Source organism: Rhinopithecus roxellana, chromosome 9 (genome assembly GCF_007565055.1).
Source record: "Rhinopithecus roxellana isolate Shanxi Qingling chromosome 9, ASM756505v1, whole genome shotgun sequence".
NCBI lineage: Eukaryota > Metazoa > Chordata > Mammalia > Primates > Cercopithecidae > Rhinopithecus > Rhinopithecus roxellana.
Window position 1 is genome coordinate 93,431,812 of NC_044557.1, and position 23,576 is coordinate 93,455,387.

Consider the following 23,576-nt stretch of genomic DNA (forward strand, 5'->3'; position numbering starts at 1 on the left):
AAATTAGGAGGGGTGCAATGGCCAACCACGATTGTAAATTTTTCTATTTATTCAGTGATATTAGTGCTTGCAGTGTGTATTTTGATGCTTTTTAAAATGGCAGCAAACCATTTTTTGTGGATAAAAGTATGAGAGGGTGATAAAGACCTATAATTATAGAAAATAATATTCTGCTGGTAAGTAAAATGGAAAGGCAGAAGGGAGAATATAAACATGCAGAATCTCTAAATGTTAAAGAAGACTGCTCATGTATTTTAAAAACAGATGTTGGTAAGAAACAAAACTGTATTCTGATTCTATTGTATACATTTAAAAATAATGTAACTGGTTTATTTGAATATGTCAATATTTGCAAATCGGAAATCATCCTTTGCAATAGTTTAAATTTATAAACAACTTCAAGTGGAAGAATCAAAGCCCCACTGCTCATGGCAGTGTCTTCAATTATGCACATTCATATTAGCTTTTTCCCTCCCCTCCCACACCTTTGTTTCTCCCTCATTTCAACTTCCTTGGATCATTTCCTGAATAAAGTACAATCAAGTCTTATCTCTTGCTCTACTTTCAGGAGTACCCAAAGACAGTAGGTATCAGGAGTGAAATGCAATTTTTCAAAATTTCTTTAGAGAGGCCACTCGCAGTCAAAAGACATGAGAAGACCACTGTTTTAATTAACATGCATCACCTATTTCCCAAAAACCCCTCCACCTACAACTCTAATTATCTTTTTGTCTCCTTGTACTCTCCTGTTGAAAAATATTTATGTTTCCATTAGTCTATAGACTGTGATCTTATTAATCCCATATCCATCCCCAGCCTCTAAGCTTAATAGCTGGCACATGGACAACCCTAACATCTAATGAAATTTCTATTTATTTAGTAACAGCTTCTAGGTACTTTATTTGCTTTACTTAATTCTCAAAACAAGGCTCTAAGTTGGGCATTATTCCCATTTCACAGATAAGGACAGTAAAGTTCCAAAAGATCACACTGCCAGTAAATTGCCAGAATGAAAATTTGAGTTCAAGACTGCAAAGTTCATGCCTGTTCCACTATATTATTAATCATTGATGTAGTTCCTCCATAGCTTGGTACAATGCAGGATACCATGAAAGGCTTTCAGCAATGGATTACTTCTTATAGGAAGAGAACTGAAGTTTGAAGGATTGTCTGGGTTTACAGAGGGACAACAAACAGTTGAGAATTTTCCAGAAGAGGAAAACAATATGAAGGTAATAGAGGAAAACAAGTGTAGTCCATTTAACAGTGAGGCCACATTTAAATAACTTTGAGGATTATGTAAATTGCAAAAGATCCAGATTACAAAGACCTGATATGGTTTGAAAGAGGGAGTCACTAGACATTCCAGAGCAGAAAACTGAAATGACAATAATAGTGGAAGCACATATGCTGGAAAGAGACTATGAACTTGAATAGCACAGGATTTGAATCCTGAACCCGCCCCCTTATGTCTTATCCAGGATAAGTTTCTAAATGTCTCTATCCCTCAGCCTCGTCTAGAAAATGATCATTTTACCTTATTTTATGAACAAATTAGATACTGCAGGTAACGTACAATGCATGGAACAGTCTGGCAGTGACAATTTTGATGAATTAGAATAAAGGCAAAGTTATAGTTTCAGAGGCCAGTAGTAATATCTTCATGACATTATTTTATAAAAAATGTTGGACTTTCAGTAGGATTGAGAAGAAGACAACATTATCCGTTTTAATGATATGGATATGAGGGAGGACTCAGTGTCTGAAGCCTGGACTCTTAGGGTAACGTTATTAACGGAGACAGTGAAGTTGGCAGGATACTTCGTTTATTGGAGGGGAAATAGTATGCTTCATTTTGAACATGTGAAATACGAACATCTGAGAGGAAATAAGACAGTGGAAATGAGTGTTAGGAAAAGGGGTTTTACCTGAAATTTAAAGAATAACCAAGTTGTTTTCGAAGTACATTACTCTTAAGTTTGGAAATAAGTCAGTAGAACCACAAACAAGTATGAGGAAGTACATCAGTAACATACCAAGAAGGAGCCTTCTCTACCAATGCTCATTCTGTTCTGCCTGGGTGGCAAATAAAACATTGTCATTTCAAGAAACACTCTCTCTAGTTTATTGCTTCTATTTAAATACATATAGTGATACTTAAAAAGACTAAAAGGACAGAAAATAATCTCATCTAAAACTTTTCACAATGGATTGACGTCTCAGAAACTAATTCACTCTCTTAAAGAAGAAAAGGCTCAGCCTACTAGTCGTGAAAGACTTCAATCGATTGATATACTCTATATTAAATGAAAATATGCATAAAAATATTTGATTTAAAGATCTAAATTTAAAAATTCAGATTTCCAGTTCATATACATATAAGCAGAGCAAAAATTGCAGTAATCTAATAAATCTAATAATGGAATTTTCAATTTGCTGGATAACAAATAAATTGATCTCATTTTTAGAAACAAGAACAAATGTGCATGAATTTAACCGTATTCACCGGGAATCGAGAGGATGAATGTTACTAGGTACAAAGGGTCTTCTGTGTGTGTGACAAGAATCTAGGCAACATCATTATTCATAGGTTAAGGATGCTATTTGCTCCGTATCTGAAAAAAAGAAGATATAAATTCAATGTCTAGAATGAAGGCATGACAGGGAAAATATTAGAGCCATTATTTCAGAACGCAAAGGAAAAATAATAGTATTAATCATAAAACACAGACATTAGCAAATTTACTCCACACATGGATTACAGGCACTATTTTTTTACTTTGATATGCAAATTTAAGCAATTACCCCACAAAACCACCTCTGCTAAAGCTTTTCATTTATCAGTAAGATCTTCCACAAAGTTAAAGTATGACAAGTAAATACACAGGACTATATTTTCCGTCTGTTGATCTTTGGCACATTTGTCAAGCTGGAGAATCTCAAAAGGCAAAAAAATTTCTGACTGTTTTGCACATTCTTTTAATCTTTACATCAAAATATAAGGCCGCAAAAAGGCAAGCTGAAATTTTAGGATACGTGGAATAGTTTTAATAAAGAGTTTTACATACAGTACCCTTACATATAGAACAATGTGTTTGCAAATTTAAATAATATCTGAATGTACAGTGGCATGTATTCTTATCAAAGATAAATTCAAGTTTACTGTCTATCAGTTCTAAAATGCATTTATACAGATTGCGAGAACTGATAAACAGAATGAGGCATAAAATATTCAAGTGTTATATGTCATCAAATAGCCTCCTCTTAACAGTCTTTTTCCCCTTTTAAAAAAATTTCAAAACCTATACATACATTTTTTATTTTTAAAAACAGTCTGTTAAAAGGTAACATTTCATGTTAACCACCAATTCGTATAGTCTATGGTAATAAAACTAGATATGTGATATAAATATGTGTAGATTATGTACACATGTACGTTGAGTGTTTGTTTAAAACAAGCATACACACTTACGCATACCTGCGTATGTAGCACTGGGGGCGCATACAACTCACATGAGTACTGGCAGACAGTAGGACCTAGGCTCAAAATCCAGCAAGAGCATACACAGCAACTTAGTTGCCTTTGGTTTCAGAAATTTGTCCATTTGTGATCAAAGCTAAAAGTTTTGAGTGTGCATGTATTTTTTAAAAATAAAATTCATCTTCAGAAATGAAGCTTTTCCAGTATTCCACTACTAGCAGTTAAAAAAATCCACAGCCACAAATTATTTTGATACTTCTGTCACTCCTCATCCCAGCTGAGGTTATTTACAATTTTTTTTTTCTGAAGGCAAACACCAAGCATACTCAGGATCAAACTGTACGTTGAGCCTGAATACTGCCATTCAACTATATATATGATATATATAGTATAGGTGATACATAGCTTTTGGATGGACTGGTGGCATTATGTAAGACTTAGGGTGGGAGAACTCCCACAATATTTAAAATCCTCTTTCCAGCAGAATCATGATCACTTGGCACATCGGACCCTTCTGCAAGCCAGTTTGTTTTTAATGAGCTTAATGCCTGCAATATATTCCAATTATTTGGTGTTTGTTTTTTAAATACATTCATAATGAAGTAAGAATTCCACAACTGTTTTCCCCAGAAGTGAGACTTCTACTGTCAGTTTGTTGATCAAGAACATTCATCGCCCAAGAAACAGCTCATGATCCTGCAAGTTTAAATACCCTAAATTTCCGTGCAGCTGGATCAACTGCTGAGAAGACAGTTCTTAGAGCAACCCTGTAGAATTCTCCAGAATTTAAATTTCCTTTACAATTTTGTTTTTGGCCAAGTGCTGGTTTATAAATGTAGATCTTTCTATTAAAAACTATATAAATATACCATATTTCTTTCTACAGGTATCTTGAGCTTCATGTAAGCAACTACTCAAAAATTCTGCCAACTTGAAATCCCTTAGTATACATTATATTCTACTTCATTGTTCCTTGGCATATAACACATTCTCATTTGCAGCTTGCTCATGAATTTGTTTTTAAATACTAGCTTCCTTGATAAAGTTGTTCTTCATTTTTCTTTCCAAGGTGCCATCCTATTGACATCACAAATCAGTGAATGACCAGACATTACTAAGCTTTTAAATTATCCACTTAGCTGTCATGTGGATAATAAAAATGATTTGACTGAAGAAAGCCACATTCTTTCATTAAGTGTCCACTGTTGTCATACAGAGCAAAGAGTTGCTATCTGCTGTACTTTGCCCATGTCAATTAGGAGCTGCTTTATGTGGCGTTTAAGTTGGGGCAATCTTGTAAGAGGATCTGGTGGCTCCAACTCCCCTGTGAAATCAAGCCAGCTTTCCAGAACTAAAAGAGAGAAGAAAATAAACAAATTTAAACTGCAACTGGAAGAACAGTCAGAAAATGAAACAATTAGAAAGTTGGAGCTGTGATGGAGTTAAGGATTCACTTCTCTGTCTTTAAAAGGCCAACATACTCAAGACATTTCTAAGAGGTTAGTGTCCTGTCATCCCACCCCACAGAGTTCTAGTCGCTCTTGGCAATTTTTATCTGTCATTTAAAATAATTTTCCCCTTTATAGGAATTATATGTTTGTATATAAGGGGAAAAATACATACACACACATAAACATATACACACACTAACTTCATTTTGAAGGTCTCCTTTTACTCACTTGTGGAATAAGATACAACAGTTTCCTATGTCTGCTCAAGCTTTCTATTAATTTAGACTCGTCATCTCTACACAAAACATACCTAATCATATTTTTTAATCCAGAAGTTCTTTTTAACAAAGAAAAGGAAGTAGCAATTTCTCAGTGTTCTTTTCAGTTCCACTATTTTAACACTACTTTTTAAAAGACACGTAAGCATATTAAAATTCTAGGCAGAATGCAATTGATTATATTCTATAGTTTTTATTAATGTTTCCTTTGGAAATCTATGCTAACAATATTAAATAGTGTCAAGATGCATTTTCTTTTCTTCAAAAATTGACTCAAAACATTACATTAACTCTACAGTTAGCTTATACCCACATGGAAGAGGCTTCTAAAATGGGTTTCCATTTCCTCTCTTCTTTTCTCAAGGGGGAAAAAAAGGAGTAGGAGCTCTAACTTAGTGTAGAGGAGAGATATCACGTGCTTATGCCAAATTTTAAAAAGTAGAGTGGGGGTGCAGAATATCGTCTAAGATGTTAGGAAGAAACAGGAGTCAGAAAGCATTAAGAACAACATGGACTGAGAATCAAGTAATCTAAGTTACTCTAGTTTTGCAACTATAAAGTAGTGATAGTATCTTTCCTGCCCACTTTTCAGGCCTCCTGTGTGATGATATGATTTTAAAATATAAAAGAAAACCACTTAAGGTTTACCTACTTAACTTTGTAGAAGTTTTTGTTACTTTAACAAGTGCTAACCAAAGTAAAAAATTTTCAAAATGTTTTCACATTTCAAACATGCTTAAATTCCTTATGTTGACTTCCAAAGAAAATTTACTTCAACGAAACTAGTAAATTTATTCCATAAGTGATCTATCTGGAGCCTGGCAGATAGACAATATTTAATAAATACACATCTTAAAAAATAAAACCAACCTAAGATCATACCCAGTCATATTGTTTTAAGCGTAAAAGATCCTAAGTGTGTTAAATACAATACAAAGGGAGTAATAAAGTCCCATCAGTATGGAGAGTATCTGTAGTTTTCATCCGATCATTTAAGAATTTTAAGTAACTTCTTCATAGTAACAATAAATACACTATAGTAACTGTATTTTAGTTTTTTCTTAAATTACCATCGACTTCTTTTTCGATTAGGTCCATCCTGCTGGTAACTTCATTCTGCACATTTTCTATGTGTGTAAGGAGATTGAGCTGCCACTGAAGATGTGAGTCTCCTGGGTCTTCAGTGCCCTTTTTATCATTATAAACAAATACTGTATTCCCTTCAGCTGGATTCTTCTCCAAAGGACCATTGGAAAATAAACACAAAGAACGGGATGAAATGCAGTCATTGAGGTAAGGATACATGAAACACCTCATCACTGGTAACAGTGAGATCCAATCTGACTCCTGGGGTATCTTTAAAGAAGTACTGCTACATAACCAAATTCCACGTGGGGGTTCTTAAGAGCAGACGCACCCACCACCTCCCTCCACCATGCCTCGCACGGTGCTACACAGGCAAGAAGGCTTCAATAAAATGCGCTAAATAAAAGAAGTCACTAATTCTATTCTGTAATTAGAATTCCTGACTAATTTAGACTGGCCTCTTCCTCAATTAATCTCAACTGGTGATGTAAGTGGACATAAGAGGGGAAAGCAATGATGAAAAGAAATCAAGAGTGTTTCCAAAGACCAGTATAAAATCTAATTAACTATAGACTGGACTTTACTCTTATCGTACAGTAAATCAATGAGGGGAGGGAAAGGCAAAAACCTTTTACAAGTTTCAAAAGTACAAACTGCTTCACATACACGCACACACACGGACACACAATGTGCATTTAGATTTGCCAGAGATAACTCATTTAATAGTAATTAAACAAAATAACTTACCACAAACTTTATGGTATGAAATACAAACGTTCCAATTCAGTTAAGTACTTATTTACAGTAATTACTTGTTGAGGAATGCAGAAAAATAAAATAAAAAAAACTAATTTTAAAGTGGCCTCATTAATTGAAAATCAGTAAAAAATAAAGGTACATTTCTAAGATAATCCCAGTGAACAGGAAATAAGTTTATAGATGTCCAATGCACATAGATCTGTCAGAATTCAGCTTACTGAATAGTGGGATGCATTGACAAATATGCTAAAAATTTTTAAAAAGACAATTAGAGTGCCACCTTTTATCCAACTCACATAAAGAGGATGACAAATCATTATACCCATATGTACTTTCACAGTCTTACACACAGACATTTTCATTTTGAATACAATGTGGTTCATTTTTTAGAAGCATCTAAATGTATTTATACAATTGAAACTTTTGTTAGAGTAACAGTTTATTGAATTATTACAATTCTGAATTAGGAAATAATCAAATGTTCAAATGGCCAGTGTTTTCCTGTAGAGAAAACAAAAAACCTTACTTTAACAAGGTACTGGGGAACTTGGAAATACAAGTAAAATCTGGGAATTCAGTATGTCTTATTTTATAAAATTTTCCTTTGTTATTCTACCATAGTTTCCAAGCAAAAAAAACAATGAACCCATTTTACCTTTTCAGGCATTCCATGTTCTTTTGCTGAGTACTGTAAATGGGTTTTATTTCTCATGTGGAATTCTTGTTCTTCTTCCAAACTACTAACATCATCATCATCTGAGCTCCCAGGGTCTGCGAGAGATTTACAGTCCTGACCAAAACTCTGTGGCTTTTGATAGCTGTGCTCACTTGTTATATAAGTTCCTTCCATTTTTAGGGGCAAACGAGGTGGTTCTTTATGGTTCTGTACATATTTCTTTTCTTCTCGATTAACTGTGTCTTGTGCTACTTTTTTCTCTACCCCAGCTATTATTTGATCTTGGTCTTTTCGCTTCCCAGAACAAGCCCAGAGATGAAGGTCAGGATGACGTTTATTCCTTAAAACAAAGTTGGAAAAACAGCAGTTCAGAGAGAAAAAAAAAAAAATCTATTAAGGCGAATACAATAATCTATCTCAGAACTAGGTTAGGAGGAGATCTAGGACTCAAGACAAAAGCAAAGGTATTCTTTAACTCCCTCCAGGATTTCATCCAAAATTTTAATTTCTCAATTAAAGAAATAATACTCAGAAAAGCAATAACAAATTTAATTGTGTTGATAGTTCACATCATCATTTGATACATGCATTTCTTTTTCTACTGATTTTTCATTGTAAAATTTGAAAAACTTTAATGTAAGCATATTTTAAAAACTTTTATTCAGTCAAAAAGTGATAATTCCTGATGGCAAAAATCCTAAATATAAATGCACAGAAAGTAAAAATTTCTTCTCCCATGGCAAACATAAATAACTGAGATACAATCTTCCAGACTTTTTCTGTATACCTAAAATCAGTTCTTAAATGGATAAGTACACACATCTTCTTTTGACACAACCAGGACACATATAATCTGCCTTTTTGTACGTAACAAGCTATGGGTATCTTGCCATATCATGTCATACAGATAGATTGCCCTTACTTTTACTCTAGGGTTGAATAGTTACAAATGTACCAGTTGAGTCAACCAATTCCCTACTGTTATATGTTTGTGTACCTGTGTGTATCTTTGTGCACAAGTCAGAATATTTCAGTCGGATAAATTTCTAGATATGAAATTGCTGGATAACATGCACATTTATTTTGATAGGTACTACCCAAGTGACCTCAAAAGGGATTATACTAATTACAACCCCATCAACAATCTTTGATAGTGTCCATTTATCTTGTCCTCACTGAACATGTAAGCATGATATTGTACAGTTAATTCTGCAGTAAGTAAAACACGAATCCAATCATCAGAGCTGAAGTGAAAGGACATTCAGGATATACAAACCTTTCAAAAGGCTCAATAATGTTTGCATATTAATAATTTCCAAATTTGATACATACTGAGTTAAATTAGTTCTCTTCCAATAATACTCAAGTATTGTTTCTGAAATAATAAATTTTATCATTTGAATCCCTAGTAATTTAACATTCAGAAAATACTAAAACACTCAATCAGTAAAAGGCATAGTAGAAGAAAAGCTGGCACTGTAGTCCAATAGTCCATGGGGCTGAATTCTGCTGTGCCATAAAGAAGCCTGCACAAGTTATAAAATCTCTGTCTTTCACTACCCAACAATGAAATGAGGTCGCTTATTATAAGGATTAAATGAAATATCACATGAAAGCACATGACATGTAGGACTTTCAATAAATCATATATAATAACAGATATTATGATTTAAAATATTAACATAAAGAGGGCCTATAAGTGCATGAAACAGAAAGGGTCCAGTTAAAATCCTTGGCAAAATTATGAATGCAGAGAAACTCATACTGATACCAAGAAGGAAATCAGGTTTTAAAAAAAGACCTAATAAATTATTCCCTCCCTTAAGTCTTAGCATTTACATGGCCTTTTAAAAAACAAATTCATATTCAGGCTTATGATAAAAAAGAAGCAAATTTTATTCAACAAATAGTTACTGGGTGCATACCCTACAGTATCAACTGGAGACAAAATGATAAATAGGACACAAGCCCTATTTTAAAGGATCCCACGACTTAGTAAGGGGAGATGGGCATTAAAAAATTAAGTATACCAAAGTACCTGACACCAGTATGCGTGGAGTTTGCCAAGAAGAACATGGTCAGCTCTAGTTGGACAGGTAATTATGAAAGGCATCTGCTAGGGGCACTAGTGGTAGAAGCTTATCCTGGGTGTGAGTAAAGGCCTAGAGCAATGGAAAAGCTTGCTTCATTTGGGGATTATGGTTTGGGATAGCTGGGACATTTGGGGGAAAAAGCACAGGGAATATGTGGCAACAAAATGGTAGACAAAGTATGTGTCATGGAAGGACTCCGTTCATTGGGCAACAGGAAGATGCTCTAGTACATTAAGTTGAAGAAAGACAAGCTGATAATTATCTTTTCCTAAGCTTACACTGGCAGCAGTACAAAGAAAGAGCTGATACAGTACAAGGCTGGAGCCACAGAGAATGGACAAGCATGGCAATCGTTCATGTGAAATGTAACAGCCTGGCTGAGACAGTATCGTTGAGAAGGGAGAGAGGAATGGACTGAACAATGTTCACAAATTGCAATGGATAGGATGTGAAAGACACAAGGATGAGAAGGGAAGGAGAGGACGGGGCAAGTTTCTGGCCAAGGCAAGTGCATCCAAATGAAGAAAATCTTGTGAAGAACCAGTGAATCATCCTGTTTTCACTTAAAATGTGGGTTTTTGTTTGTTTGTTCTTTTACAGAAGAATTCCAGTTAGGCATTAGGAAGGACTGGAAATAAGGACTTCAAGAATATTCTGATACGTTCTTTAGGGAGACTCAGACTTGTTTAAGAGAAAATTGTACGGGATTACTAACATATTTGGTGCACAGCAGAGAAGTGGATTCGGTTTTTAGGCTCCCTTCATCCCCTTTAAATCAGTCTTTATAAAAAAAAAAAAATACCCTGCTTAGAATCTATTTCATCTTGATAGCATTCCTGAAGGAGGACACAATGTATAGGGTTCACCACAGCAACTGCACTTAATTTTGCACATATGGTAAGCATACAAAACAGTGGGACAGGAGCTAAAATGTGTTGAAATACTAGATGCTATATATACCTTTAACCACACTTACGCATTCTAGGAGAACAGGCAGGAAGCACCAACGCATCCAAAAGGTTGTTAATCTTTCCTTATTTTTAAAAATGAAACTTTATTCAAACACCTGTTCTCTCCTCCAAACTGTTACTCTGGACCATCAAAAGGCCGACAGTGTTGGCTTGAATTAAAACGTCCACGGAAGTGTGACTCTCCCTTTGCCACCCTTCACTTACTTTAGTATTCCAATCTTCAGCTGTAGCCCGTGTAGCACTTCTGTAACACCATAGACATCAGCAAGCAGGTGATGCGTAGAAACTATTTTTTTGGCATTGAGATGAGAATAATTTTCTTTGAAAAATGATAACCCGCACATTCTCCCATTATTCAACCACTCCTTATCATAGCGATATTTTGCACTCCACCTCTGACCTGCAGATGAAGTTGACATTAAATCACAAAGGATTGTACTTATTCGGATTTTTCTTCAACTGCTACCCTACTAACGTTGCTCATTAAGCAAGGCAAGCTCTAGCACTAGGAGCAGATTCAAAAAGAGTAAGACAGCGTTCTGAGGAACTGGTGCAGGAAGAGCTCCTCACACCTTTAGCGGTCCTGCCCATCCAGGAGAAGAAACACCATTAAGGACATGGTCAGTGGCAGATGACACTTGCAAAGGGAACCCTGAGTGCACTGCTTTCAATTTTCTGTATTCATCATTTATCCTTTAAAAAGGCTCACACGGCTGGATAAAAACTAGACAGGGGTTATTTCTTTCACTAACCTTTGTTTTGAATTGGATGAACCACAGAGTTCTAGTTGAGTGAATCGGAACCCTTCCCCCATGTGTGTGATTTCACAGAATCCTATGAAATTCCACATCCTCCATGCTAATACAAATTAGATCCTATTACAATGAGGTGTTTATGTGCCTGTGTCCCATACTATACTATTAGCTGGTTGAAGGCATGGTTTAAATCAATCATCTCACCACAGTGGCAAATAGAAGCCATCCAATAAATGCTTCTGAATAAGTAACAAATGTCTACATTTGTTATTGAATAAACACAATGAATAAAGAACACTATAAATGTTGGTGAATGAATAAACAAATATCTACATTCATATGGTTGTGAATAATTAATTCTCTTGCTTCTTACTGTGACTTTTTTGTGACTTATTTTGACTTTTTTCTTTTTTCCCAATAGTCACGGGACCAATTCACTACATGCCTATTATTTGAGAAAACCTAGTTATTTCCTGCCTGGAGGTTGAAGTTAAATTTAACACACAGAATATGCTATCTGAAGATCCTCTAGCATAGAAGGCACCAAGTAGATAGCATGGTGGATTGAGAGTCAAAAGGCACAGATTTCATCTCAGTCAGCCTCATCAGTACAATAAAGGCATCCCAGGTAGTGTTCTAAGACCTCACTTGCTCTACGATGAGTAGAACATGCAGAACTGCCAGGTCAGTAGTGTGCAAGTTCAGAATGCAGATCTATTCCGATTGCCACAAGTAAGCCTAGCTAGAAATGGATTCAGAGGAACAGACAGAGGCTAATTCTTCTCCAGGAAGAAGTTACACCTCTTCTCTTCCAGTAAGATAGTAATTGTGTTGATAAATATATGCTAATGTATTTGTCTAAGTAATCAATGTGGAAAATAAAAATGTAACAGTGAAAAAATATTTTAAAATTTTAATATGGAAGTTCAGTCTACTTGACCAAGAAGTACAGTGAGTCCTCACTAAGTGTAATCAATAGAGGTTCTTGGAAACTGACACACTGAATAATGAAATGAATTGTACTATAAGCTAATTGATACATACAAGTTAAGTTCCTATGGCATATAGCATGCTGTTTCATTTGGAGCCATAGTTTCCAACAACCTATCAATGACATCACGTGAGAACTTGCTACAGTGGTGGTGAACACAGCTGATACACTCTGGAATCCTGGAGGAGACATGGAGGCATCCTGGCAATCAGCACGGCGCAGAAAGCCTTACCCGGTGGGTCCCGGCAGATATAGCAGATGTACTGCTCTGGAATGCTCTCCTCCAGCAGCCCCATGCACACGCTGTGTTGCCAGCACAAGCACTCTTCACACTGCAGAAAACAGAGGAGTATTACGGTCATCCGATTCTCACTAGATTCTCACATAACAAAATCAAGTCATGACTTAAGATGAATTTTATCTTTGAAATGGTCAACTACTTCAAGAACTTTCTTTTGTTGCACCTATTAGAATATGCTTTGATCAAGCATATTGATTGATCAAGCATATGATTTTTTAAATCATAAAAAAGTCATAATTTCTCTAATTTAATTCCCACTGATATTTAGGCAATTACATCATAATACTCTTAAAATAGTTTATTAAAATGTGGAAATTAGAGGAAAATAAAAGCAAGTTTGTACCAGTGTCTATAGTAATGATCTCTTAAAGTACTGCTTGTGTTGTGAAGCTATAAATTTGCAATTCCCTCCAGAAAAACCACTGAAAAATGGGAGGAAAAAAAAAATTACTCCTTCTTCATGCTCTCAATTAACATCTCCAAATCTTCTGGCATCACAAAATTTGGGTTATGCTTTCCTTTTATCTTAAATATATCTCTCCTACAAGAAGTTGTTAACTCCTGCAACAAAATTTTTCCTTTTTTAAGAATACTGGAAATTTTTATCTTTTACTCACTGACAAGTGAAGGATGACTCTAAATTGTTAATTATTATAATAATTACATGAATGCAGATGAGAAAGAGAAAGGTTGATGTAGCCTGCCCATTTGTGTAAGCCCCATTAGGGCTTACCACCCTAATCATTCTAAAGAGTTTCAGCCTGAAGGCACTGAACTACGTACCCTAGAAAACAAAGAGAGCTGCTAAAATAAGAACATTGTCTACTTTACTTAATGAGGAAATCTCCTAATCATTACTATGGATATTTTCCACATAATCATAAGTTAGAAAACTCTTCAGCAGTACGGTTAGTAAAGAAATAAAACACCGTGATGCATTTGCTGAGCACCTGAAACAACTAACTCATTATTTTATATATAGGGAAGAGAGGTTAACCAATTACCTGGATCATGAAGCCATTCTCCTCATCCATCTCACAAATACATCGCACAATTTCATTAAGAGCATCATCCTCATCCTGAGATTCCTCAAAATTGGTTGAATCAAAGTCCTGATTGTATTCATCCCCACTCAGAAGCAAACTCTCCGTTGAAGAATCGTCTAGGAAGTCTACATCTGATAAGTCTAGAATATATATAAAAAGTATACTCAGTGCAACTTTTCTATCTTCATGTTATTTTTCATAAAGAAAGGAGCTATGAGAAGTGATCATAAGCTATTAAACATTTTAAAAGGCGGGGCAAACAAATGAGAATACTGTACTGTACTTGTCTCGGGACATGAAAAGAAAAGATTTTTGAAGCTTAGGTATATGACTGCTTTACATCTTACAGTATACACTATTCTAAGTAACTCAAAGTATCTTTTAGACTTCATGCTTACAGAATTTATGGCTAAGGCTGATGTCAATAATTTAAATTTGCATAGTTTCCATATACTTTCACAAACATTATCCCTTCTGACCCTCATAAAAACCGTGGGTTGTCCCCTTGTGATTTCATACTATCAGTGTGACACCACTGTCCATGGATCTGGGGACAGGTATGTGTAGTAAGCCCCCATTACCCAGCACAAGTTGGCTCTAGCACACCACTGATTCTTCATTCTATTTTTTTTCTTATTTTTTTGATTAATAAAGTGCTTTCTGAAAAATCACTAAAAAAAAAAAAAAAAAAAAAAAAAAAAAAAAAAAAAAACCCTGGATTGTAAAGGGGACGGGTTTTATTATTCGTACTATACACAACTTCAGAGAGGTAAAGGAGCTTGCCTAGGGTCTAAAATCAACAATACCATTATTGACAGTATCAGTAGCATCAACTACTATAGCACTTAGTAAGCACACAGTGCTGTACTAAGCACTTTAAACATAGGATATATAACTTGCTTGGGAAACGCAGCCATTGAGCAGGAAAACCAACTGAATACCAGGAATGCCTGATTCTCAAGCCTGTGTTCTTAATCACTTTACCAGTATTTCTTAAAACCAGAACCTTGAGTTCCCCAAGGGATTTTTAAAATGTATTAATTTTGTTTTGGTAAAAATATTCTTTTAAATTAAGTATATTCTAGAAACTACACTATATGGATGACTACTTCACACAACTCACTTTACATGCCAGGTTTTAGGCGTGTGTGTATAATACTGTCAATGCCAAAGCCTACCATTTTGCTCAGGTTACTGAGGAAATGGAAATTGAGACAGACACGGGGGAATCTTTATTTATAACAAAGGAAAATAAATGATGGAACACTAAAATTTTTCAGTAGTGTGGATGGAGAAATGTTAGGAAAACTGAGTCATCATGAGACACAGAACATCACATAATGCTGTGTGAGCTCCTGACAGAGGCTAATCAGCAGAGCACCTTCCTACCTCACATCCTACCCCCCAGCCACATTCTGAGTTATCCCTTCACCTGCTTATCATCTGTCTCCTCTTACTAGAATATCAGGATCCATAACAGGAAGAACTTTGCATTGTTGAATTCTACATCCCCAGTGATTAGAATGAGGCCTGATATATAATATAGCCACTCCAGAATGTTTGTAGAAGAACTAAGGAGAGAGTCAGAGAGAGAACATCTTCTTTTCAGACTTAATCAGATCGGACTGAAGTTGAACAGATTCGAACTTTAAAAATTCATGCTATTTATACTTTACATATTCATGTGACTTAGTGTTTCCTCTATCAGCTTCTAATCTTGTTTACTTTTTTCTTGTTTCAATGTTTTTGAATGTTTTGTTATTGATTAATGTTTTATAGAAAAAGACAGTTTTCTTCTCTTTGAAGTCACAGGGACATATGGAAGGAAGGTCAGCAGAAATAGATAATAGAGAAATATCTGAAAATATTCATGGAGCTAGTAAATCAACTAGATATGGAAAATCTAATATGAACAGTGTAACTTGTTTTAAAAGAACCTAAGGAGGAAACTTTCACCCATCCATAATGTTGCTGGCTTTAATCCAAATTTTCTTTTGGGCTTTCTCAAGTACAAGTTCATTAGAATGTGGATAAAACCGTTTCAAACACTGTCATAGCATATAAACAGTATTAAATGGGCCAGGCACAGTGGCTCACACCTGCAATCCCAGCACTTTGGGAGGCCGTGGTGAGATGATCATTTTAAGTTAGGAGTCTGAGACCAGCCTGGACAACAAAGCAAGACCTCACTTCTACAAAAGCAAAAACAATTTGCTAGGCATGATGACCTGTGCTGGTAGTCCTAGCTACTCAGGAGGCTGAGGCCAGAGGATTGCTTGAGCCAAGGAGTTTGAGGCTGCAATGAACTATGATCACACCACAGTATTTCAGCCTAGGCAACAGAGCAAGACCCTGCCTCAAAAAAAAAACTATATAAAATAAATAAATAAAATAAAAATTAATTTGAAATTATACTATTAAAAGGAATTACTGTATCTCACATACACTTGCATGGCAAAGATTACCAGGTTTTATGGTGTTAGCAAGCAAATTTATCATATTCTCCAGAAAATCTAGTTTGAATAACTCCCAAGCACTAAACATATGCTTAGCTGAGTTTTGGAAGTTGAGTAAAATGGATGATAGAGCTCAAAGTTATATAAGAAGCAAATAAAAGTTCCCCCTTACACTTAAATAGCCACCTAGACCATGGCTCCAATTGAGGAGCCACAAGAACAGCTGTTGCCTTCCAACAAGTACCCCTTAAACTGTCATTGCTATTTCCTGAGACAGCATTTTGCAAGTATGGTTCCCCGATCAACAACATTATCACCACCTGGGAACTTGTTGGAAATCAGAAATTCTGAGGGTGAGGCCCAGAAAAGGTGTTTTAACACCTTCTCTGGGCAGTTCTGACACATGCTAATATTTGAGAACTTCTGACCTAAGACCTTACTAACATTCCTTTTCTTTCTCCTGATTCCGTACTTGATCATAAGGGCAGGGCAGAGATTAAGAAGAAGAGAGAGTACACATCTATGGCTCTTTTCACGCTCTTTCAAGGGTTGTTTCAGCACCACAGCTAGCCTAGATATAACCCCTATTCTCCATCTCTCTATAGCAAAAGATAATCTTCAGATCTTGATGATTCACAGTAAAGGTGTTCTTAATGTGATTATCAACCTCTGCTTCTCCACAGAATCACCTAGAAGTTGTATCTTGCCAGGATCCTTCCAGAAATCTCATTCAATTGTGCCTCATGGTAGGATCCACCATCAATATAGTTTAAAAGCACCACAGCAATGACTATAAGGTCCATCTGGGTTGAAGAACCACTTAACCATGGGAAAAAACAGACTTGTATTTGCTGGAAAAGAGTGGTGGTAACTTCTTTTTAATCCCCTCCCATACCTCAAGCTTTTAAAACTAAAATCTCACAAGTGTCATGTGCTATAAAGGAAAGAAAATGCCTTCTCCATAATGAGCCACGGAGGACTTAGACCTGGAAGCAAACGCTGCAAAAGAAAACATTTAACCTAGTATCCACCATCAAGGGCAGTCAGAAGAAAGAAAAAGGGAGGAAGTGAGCACACTCATAAGGATCCTAAGTTGTACTTAGGCTGAAGGCCCTGTCCCTTATTCCTCACTCTGACTCTGGTCACTATTAGAGCTCTACTCTTAAGCCACAGCCCTCAACGTCTAGAGCTGGGATCTCTCTTCCTATTGCTTACAATATTGGAAGCAAGGTAAGAATCTTCAACATTTTCCACTGTCAGGACTGGACCTGCAGGAAAGTCTAACAGATTTGAACTCCAGTGCTCCCTTCACTGCTGACGTGGCCTTCTGACTACCTAACGGCACTTAGTTCCTGCCTGTATTTAAATCACTTGTCTGACTACATCCCAGGACTTTGGTTACAGATGCATCTGACCAGGAATTCAAAGTATACTTTTAAGATTACCATAAATATTTATTTAAAAAAAGCATTATCTATGGAGTTAAGACAGACCTTGGTTAGAGTCTTAATTCTAACACTACCTAAGCCGAAAAGTTACCCTGTAAGTTTCAGCTTGTTTATATATCAAATGTGAATAATACCTACTCTGTAAGTTGATAAAGAACATAAAAATACATGTACAAAAACCTACAGAAGTATATACACTAGTAATATTTTCCTTATGACTCTCTTTTCCACCAATAAGTATAAAGCCAATTTAACTTTATATAAAGTAAAAAGTAGCTCAAATTTCTCCCATCAAGACTTTCGTATTAGTTTAGCTAACAACTTTTTAAATCATGTCCCCTTAACAGAGTATGTTTGATTCTCATTACACATTTAGGAATTGTAAGTCTTGTTTTAATCATCACATGGTTACACATACTTTCACCACTAAGATCAACGGACAGAATTGCCCTTGGGTACTGATAGGTTGTAGTTTTCTCCGTAAACATGCTTCGTGGAGCCAGAGAACTCCCAGAAGATCGAGTTAGTGGAGAAGAGCACCTTTCCAAAAATTCGAGGGAACTGTCTTCATAGTCTGAATAGTCTGCAACATAAGATACAGAAAGAAATGTTAATAAAGTGTCAGATAATTAAGGTCACTATAAAAATAATGAAAGTCATGTTTCAGGATACATCAAATAATCATGCTACTACTTTCACTTCTCATCCATGAAAAGCTACGTATGTATCTGATGAACTGGGTTTAGCAAGAACAATTGGGAAACAAATACACCCCAGACAATATATGCTTAGTGGGGGCACCACATTCTAACCGGTACCGGTAAACTTTTGTGAAGTAGTACAGAGGTGAAAAAGGATTATTTCTACATTTTCTCTCCATTATAATCACAACTATGTCTGCAGTAAAATACGCAAGATGACAACACATGGACACATGGGGAAGAACAACACACACTGGGCCTGTGGGAAGTTGGGGAGAGAATCAGCAAGAATAGCTAATGTATGCTGGGCTTAACACCCAGGTGATGGCTTGATCTGTGCAGCAAACTACCATGGCACATGTTTACCTGTAAAACAAACCCGCACATCCTGCACATGCATCCCAGAACTTATTCGGTTGGTGCAAAAGTAACTGAGGTACTTTTGCACCAACCTAATAACAGTTGAAGAGAAAAAAGATATGCAAGATGGAAATTAACCTTTTTCGTCCTCACAATTCGTAAAGAGGGTCTCCTGATGCCTGGCACACCAATTATATAGTGATAATCTGATCAATACATTTTTCAAGTAAAAAATCTCTGAAGGTAATTAACTAGTCCTGGAAGAACTCTGTAAAAATTCTGTTTTTCTCAGTTTTGGAATGAGTCCCACAGATGTTTGCAAGGGGAAAGGCCACATGCAGCCTACTGGAGAGTTGAGCGTATAGTGAGGAAAGGAAAAAAGGAGGTGGGGGTGTGATTCCGGGCATGTGGGAAGGCTCTGAAGCTGAAGAGTGCATGCCACATTGGGCAAGCTGTAAGACTGGCTGGAACATAGTGAATAAGGGGGAAACAAAGCTAGAGTGACAGGAGCCAGACTAGCTTTTTAAAAAAAGTTTTACCTTAATGCAATAAAAAGTCATTCAACGCTTGTGTGGAGGAGCAAGATGTGACAGTTCCATTTCTGGAGGATCACTCTAGCTGTGGAATGGAGAATGGAGTGCAGGAAGGCACACATAGAAGTGGGGGACGGTTCAGAGGCTATAGCAGTAGTCCAGACAAGAAATGCTGGTGGCTCGGTACTTAGGTGATGGCAACTAAGGAGAAGTTTTCAAGGAAGATGGAGTGCTATTATAGACTAGTGGCCAAGAGCTAAGATGGCATTATCATGATTGATTCCCAGGTTTTTGCTTGAGCAACTAGGCAACGAAAGTGAGTCTGAGATGGGGCTGAAGAGGAAATGCGAGGTGGAGAAACCAGAGAAGAAACAGAAATTTAGAGGAGGGCTCTGTAAGATGGGAAATCTTACACATCATCTACATGAACCTTAAGATGTGGGAAAGGGGAATGGCAGTGGTGAGAAATGCCAGAATAAGAAGAGAAAAGCAGACATTCCCTCCACTAATAGAGACAAAGAAGATGAATATTTTCATGTAAGCACACAGATGTGGTGGACAGAGTACGAGCAAGTTCCCACCTGATGATGTCTGTCTCCTCAACTCTGTGAGGAAAATGATGTCAAGTGAGGCAGGTTAGGGAATACATGAGAGGTGGAAATGAGAGGTGGAAACGAGTGGTAAAAAGGAAAGACAGAGAGTGGAAAAATGAGCTTATAAGTACTGGTCCATTTGAAGTTGGCAGTTGTGGGAGGCAGAATAGTCTGCCAAAAACGTCTATGTCCTAAACTCTAGAACCTTTAAATGGGCTAAGCTATGTGGAAAAGTGGAATTAAGGTTGCTAATCTGCTGACCTTACAACAGGGAGGGAACCTTGGATTATAGGGTGGGCCCAATGTAATGGCAAGTGTCCTTAAAAGTGAAAAGATGGAGGCAGAAGAGACAATGTGAGAGTGAAACACTATGAGAAAGACTGGACCATTGCTGACTTTGAAGATGGGAGCAGGACAAGGGCCAAGAAATGCAGAAGCCTCTGGAAGCTAGAAGAGGCAAGAAAACAGACTGTCCCTGAGAGCCTCCAGAGAAAAATGGAGCCCTGCTGATACCTTGGTTTTAACCCAGAGAGATCCATTTTGGACTTCTGACCTCCAGAATCTTAAGATAATGAATACATATTTTTTTAAACCACTGATGTGCAGTAATTTGCGACAGCAGCAATGGGAAACTTACACTTGTCATCATAAATACCACAGACTAACCAACACTGATTGAGGGCTCTCCATGTGCCAAACACAATTTTCAGTTCTTTATGTGTATTAACTCTTTTAATCCTCACAAGCATCTAATGAGGGAAGTAGGACTGCTAGTAAAGAACTGAGGCAGGACAGATTAAGTAAATTGCCCAAGAATACACAACTACCAATGGCAAAGCCAACATTCAAACCCAGGCAGCCTGACTACGGAAGCTGCACTCTTAACAAACAAGTGATATCGGTATATTTGAACATTTAAAGTGTATACAAGCTGGCAAGCTTGTTAAAACCCAGATTCCTGGGTCTCATCTCCAGTACACTGGGAGTGAAACACTCCCAGATAATGCTGATGCTGTCAGATTATAGCAGTCTTTGGGCAGCACTACACCATTCCGACTCAGGTGGCCTCACCATAACCACAGTTTGCCCAACACCATACTACTTAGGCCCAGACATGGAAAGGGCATTTATTAAATGCTAGGTACTTTATCAAGTACTTTACAATGATTACTTTATTTAATTTGAATAATACATCTATGCAGTAAAACAACAATTACCATTTATTTTAGAAGAAAAGAAATTGGGATATAGAGAATTTAAATAACCTGCCAAAGGTCATTTAGCTATAGTGTTATGGGCAGGATTTGAATCCCTATGCTAAACTTTCAAGGCTGCCTTCTTATCAGCTCCATTCTATGTTGCCCTTTCAGCAAAAGTTAAAGTAGAAACAGAATCTGACTGTAAAAATAATGAAAGAAATCTCCATTTTGTGCTAAAATAAAACATGGCTGATATTTAATAGGTTTCATTAACATATGAAGAAAACTTGGCATTCCACACCCTGTCTGTATTCCCCACTCCAATTCCCTCTGGCTATTATGAGTAAAAGTCTGTTATGCTTCAAGGCTTAGATCAGAAGTAGTCTCCTACATGCAGCCCCTTCCTTGATGTGTCATCTTTTCTAGCTTAAATGTTTATCTTGGACCACTCTTGCCGCAAATACCAGACTTTCCTCGTAGAGATTTATGTACGCTTATCTCTCTTACAATATACTTCAATGACTTAACAAACTCCTTGAAGGAATCTTTTTCACTATGCAATGCTTTCAAGTCTCTTTTCACTTCTAACTCTATTTCTTTTCAATCTCTGTATGCCTTCAGTATCCTTATATTTACAGACAGATGAAAGACAGATGAAGTGATTTGCTCAAAGTAGAAAGCTAAAAACTGGCAAAGATGTCACTCTTAAATTCCAACATGGTGACTTCTCATACACACGAATTAAACACAATATTAGTATTATGTCTTGTAAACCAATTGTTAATCAAAACGTATCTTAACCTACTACCTCATAAAATAATAAAACAACTAATCTAAATTATTATTTAGCATAACTGCATTAAAATAACAGATATGGACAAGAACTTACTATGCCAACAACAAGTAAAAACTTGTTGAAGAGAAGAATACCCAGTCTGATAAACAGTATTTCAGGTATTAATAACATAGCATGGTGGTTAAAGTTAAAAATTCAGACTTGTAAGTCAGACTGCTTGGATTCGAAATGAATCTGCTTTTCACCACTTGCTAGCTATGAGAGCTGGAGAGCTCTCTTTCTCACTCTCTCTAACTGTTGGTAAAATGAACATAACAGATCCTACTGTAAAGGGTTAATATGAGGATTACATGAAGTACTAATATTTATAAAATGCTTAGTTTGGGGTACATAAGGTACCAGCAGGATATATAAAATAATGTTGAGTGGCAAATAAAAGAAATAATTTTGAAACTCCCTCATGGTGCTAACTATAGACTAAAAAACATACTAGAAGCCTCATACAGTAATAATGTCAATTCTTTAACATTAAGATGTCTTTAAAATTTCAAAGTTACTTAATATCCTGTATTTCCTGCTTAAAGACCACTCTTCTAATTTAACCATCTGGGGAAAAGTGCCATTTCTAAGATAAAGTAAATAGCTCAGAATAAATTCTCCTCTAATGCAATAATTAATTACAAAGATGACAGTGATGACCAAACTCAACACCTGCTGTTTATAAATAGCAATGTTTCTGTGCATCTTACCAGGACTCTATTTACAAAGTTAAGATTTTCATCTGTAAGCCTCATTTTAAAACATAAACAAATATATAAGGTTTTCTTTTTCATTAAAAAATAAAAATATATACCATTTAAAGTATGTTTTAATGCTCTTTGTATAGGGTTACCATAGTTAAGGGCTGGTCACAATTCTAAGGTGCAAGTTTTTTTGGTCATTTTTCTTCTATTCATCCTAATTGCTCTTCCTTCTCTCAGGTTACAATTTCCTGCCTTCTCCTAAGCTCTAGCCCTCATTGTGCTGCAAAGTGTGGGCCCCTTCTTATTGTGTTTTGTATCAGCCCCTGTTATCTTTTTCTCCACTTTCACAGGTATTTTGTATATAAGATTCTGTGTCTGCTACTAAATATTAGGACAGACCACGGTTTACTGCTGTGCCATAAGATGACTTGAAATAGCTGGCCATTCCTGCACTGACAATGCAGGTCTCCATTGGAACCCCTAAGCTAGGCAATCCCCTCAGAGCCTTTGGTCAGGGGGGAGCTCATCTGGAAGTTTTATTTGCAGCCTGAGCTTCTCATTTCTGTATTGTGATATACTGCTCACAGGAGGGTATTCAGTCATCAAATGAGTTCACAGTGAATAGTTTTTGTTTACTAAACTCTGGAGTTTCCTACCTCTACATCACTTCTAGTTTGAATTCCACAGTTATACATGAAGAGGTGATGGAGGGGTGGGCAGAAGGGAAAGGAGTGAGGAGCAAGGCACACATAGAAGTGTCCGGAAATGTTCAAGACTCTCTGGAAAGCAGTTTCAAGCTTATGACCCCATTTTGATCCCATACCTTCAAATTTACTCTGGCAGCTTTAGAATTTGAGAA

The 23,576-nt window shown here is 36.4% G+C and overlaps 1 protein-coding gene across 16 annotated transcripts in view; it reads right to left on the reverse strand.

Annotated features, from left to right (window-relative positions):
* Positions 1-880: 880 nt before the first annotated feature.
* Positions 881-23,576, reverse strand: part of PHF20L1 (PHD finger protein 20 like 1) — a 74,454-nt gene continuing 51,758 nt past the window's right edge. For 11 of the 16 annotated variants that reach the window (XM_030938166.1, XM_030938164.1, XM_030938161.1 and 8 more), the window contains 7 exons: positions 18,211-18,375; positions 13,847-14,028; positions 12,774-12,873; positions 11,000-11,195; positions 7,711-8,071; positions 6,281-6,446; positions 1,810-4,832 (listed from right to left, as the gene is read on the reverse strand). In XM_030938166.1, coding sequence (XP_030794026.1) covers positions 4,690-4,832; positions 6,281-6,446; positions 7,711-8,071; positions 11,000-11,195; positions 12,774-12,873; positions 13,847-14,028; positions 18,211-18,375 — 1,313 coding nt within the window. In that variant the 3' untranslated portion in view covers positions 1,810-4,689. Of the gene's footprint in view, positions 4,833-6,280; positions 6,447-7,710; positions 8,072-10,999; positions 11,196-12,773; positions 12,874-13,846; positions 14,029-18,210; positions 18,376-23,576 lie in introns of all 16 variants that reach the window. The other 5 variants (XM_010380294.2, XM_030938168.1, XM_030938163.1 and 2 more) reach the window with 3 other exon arrangements.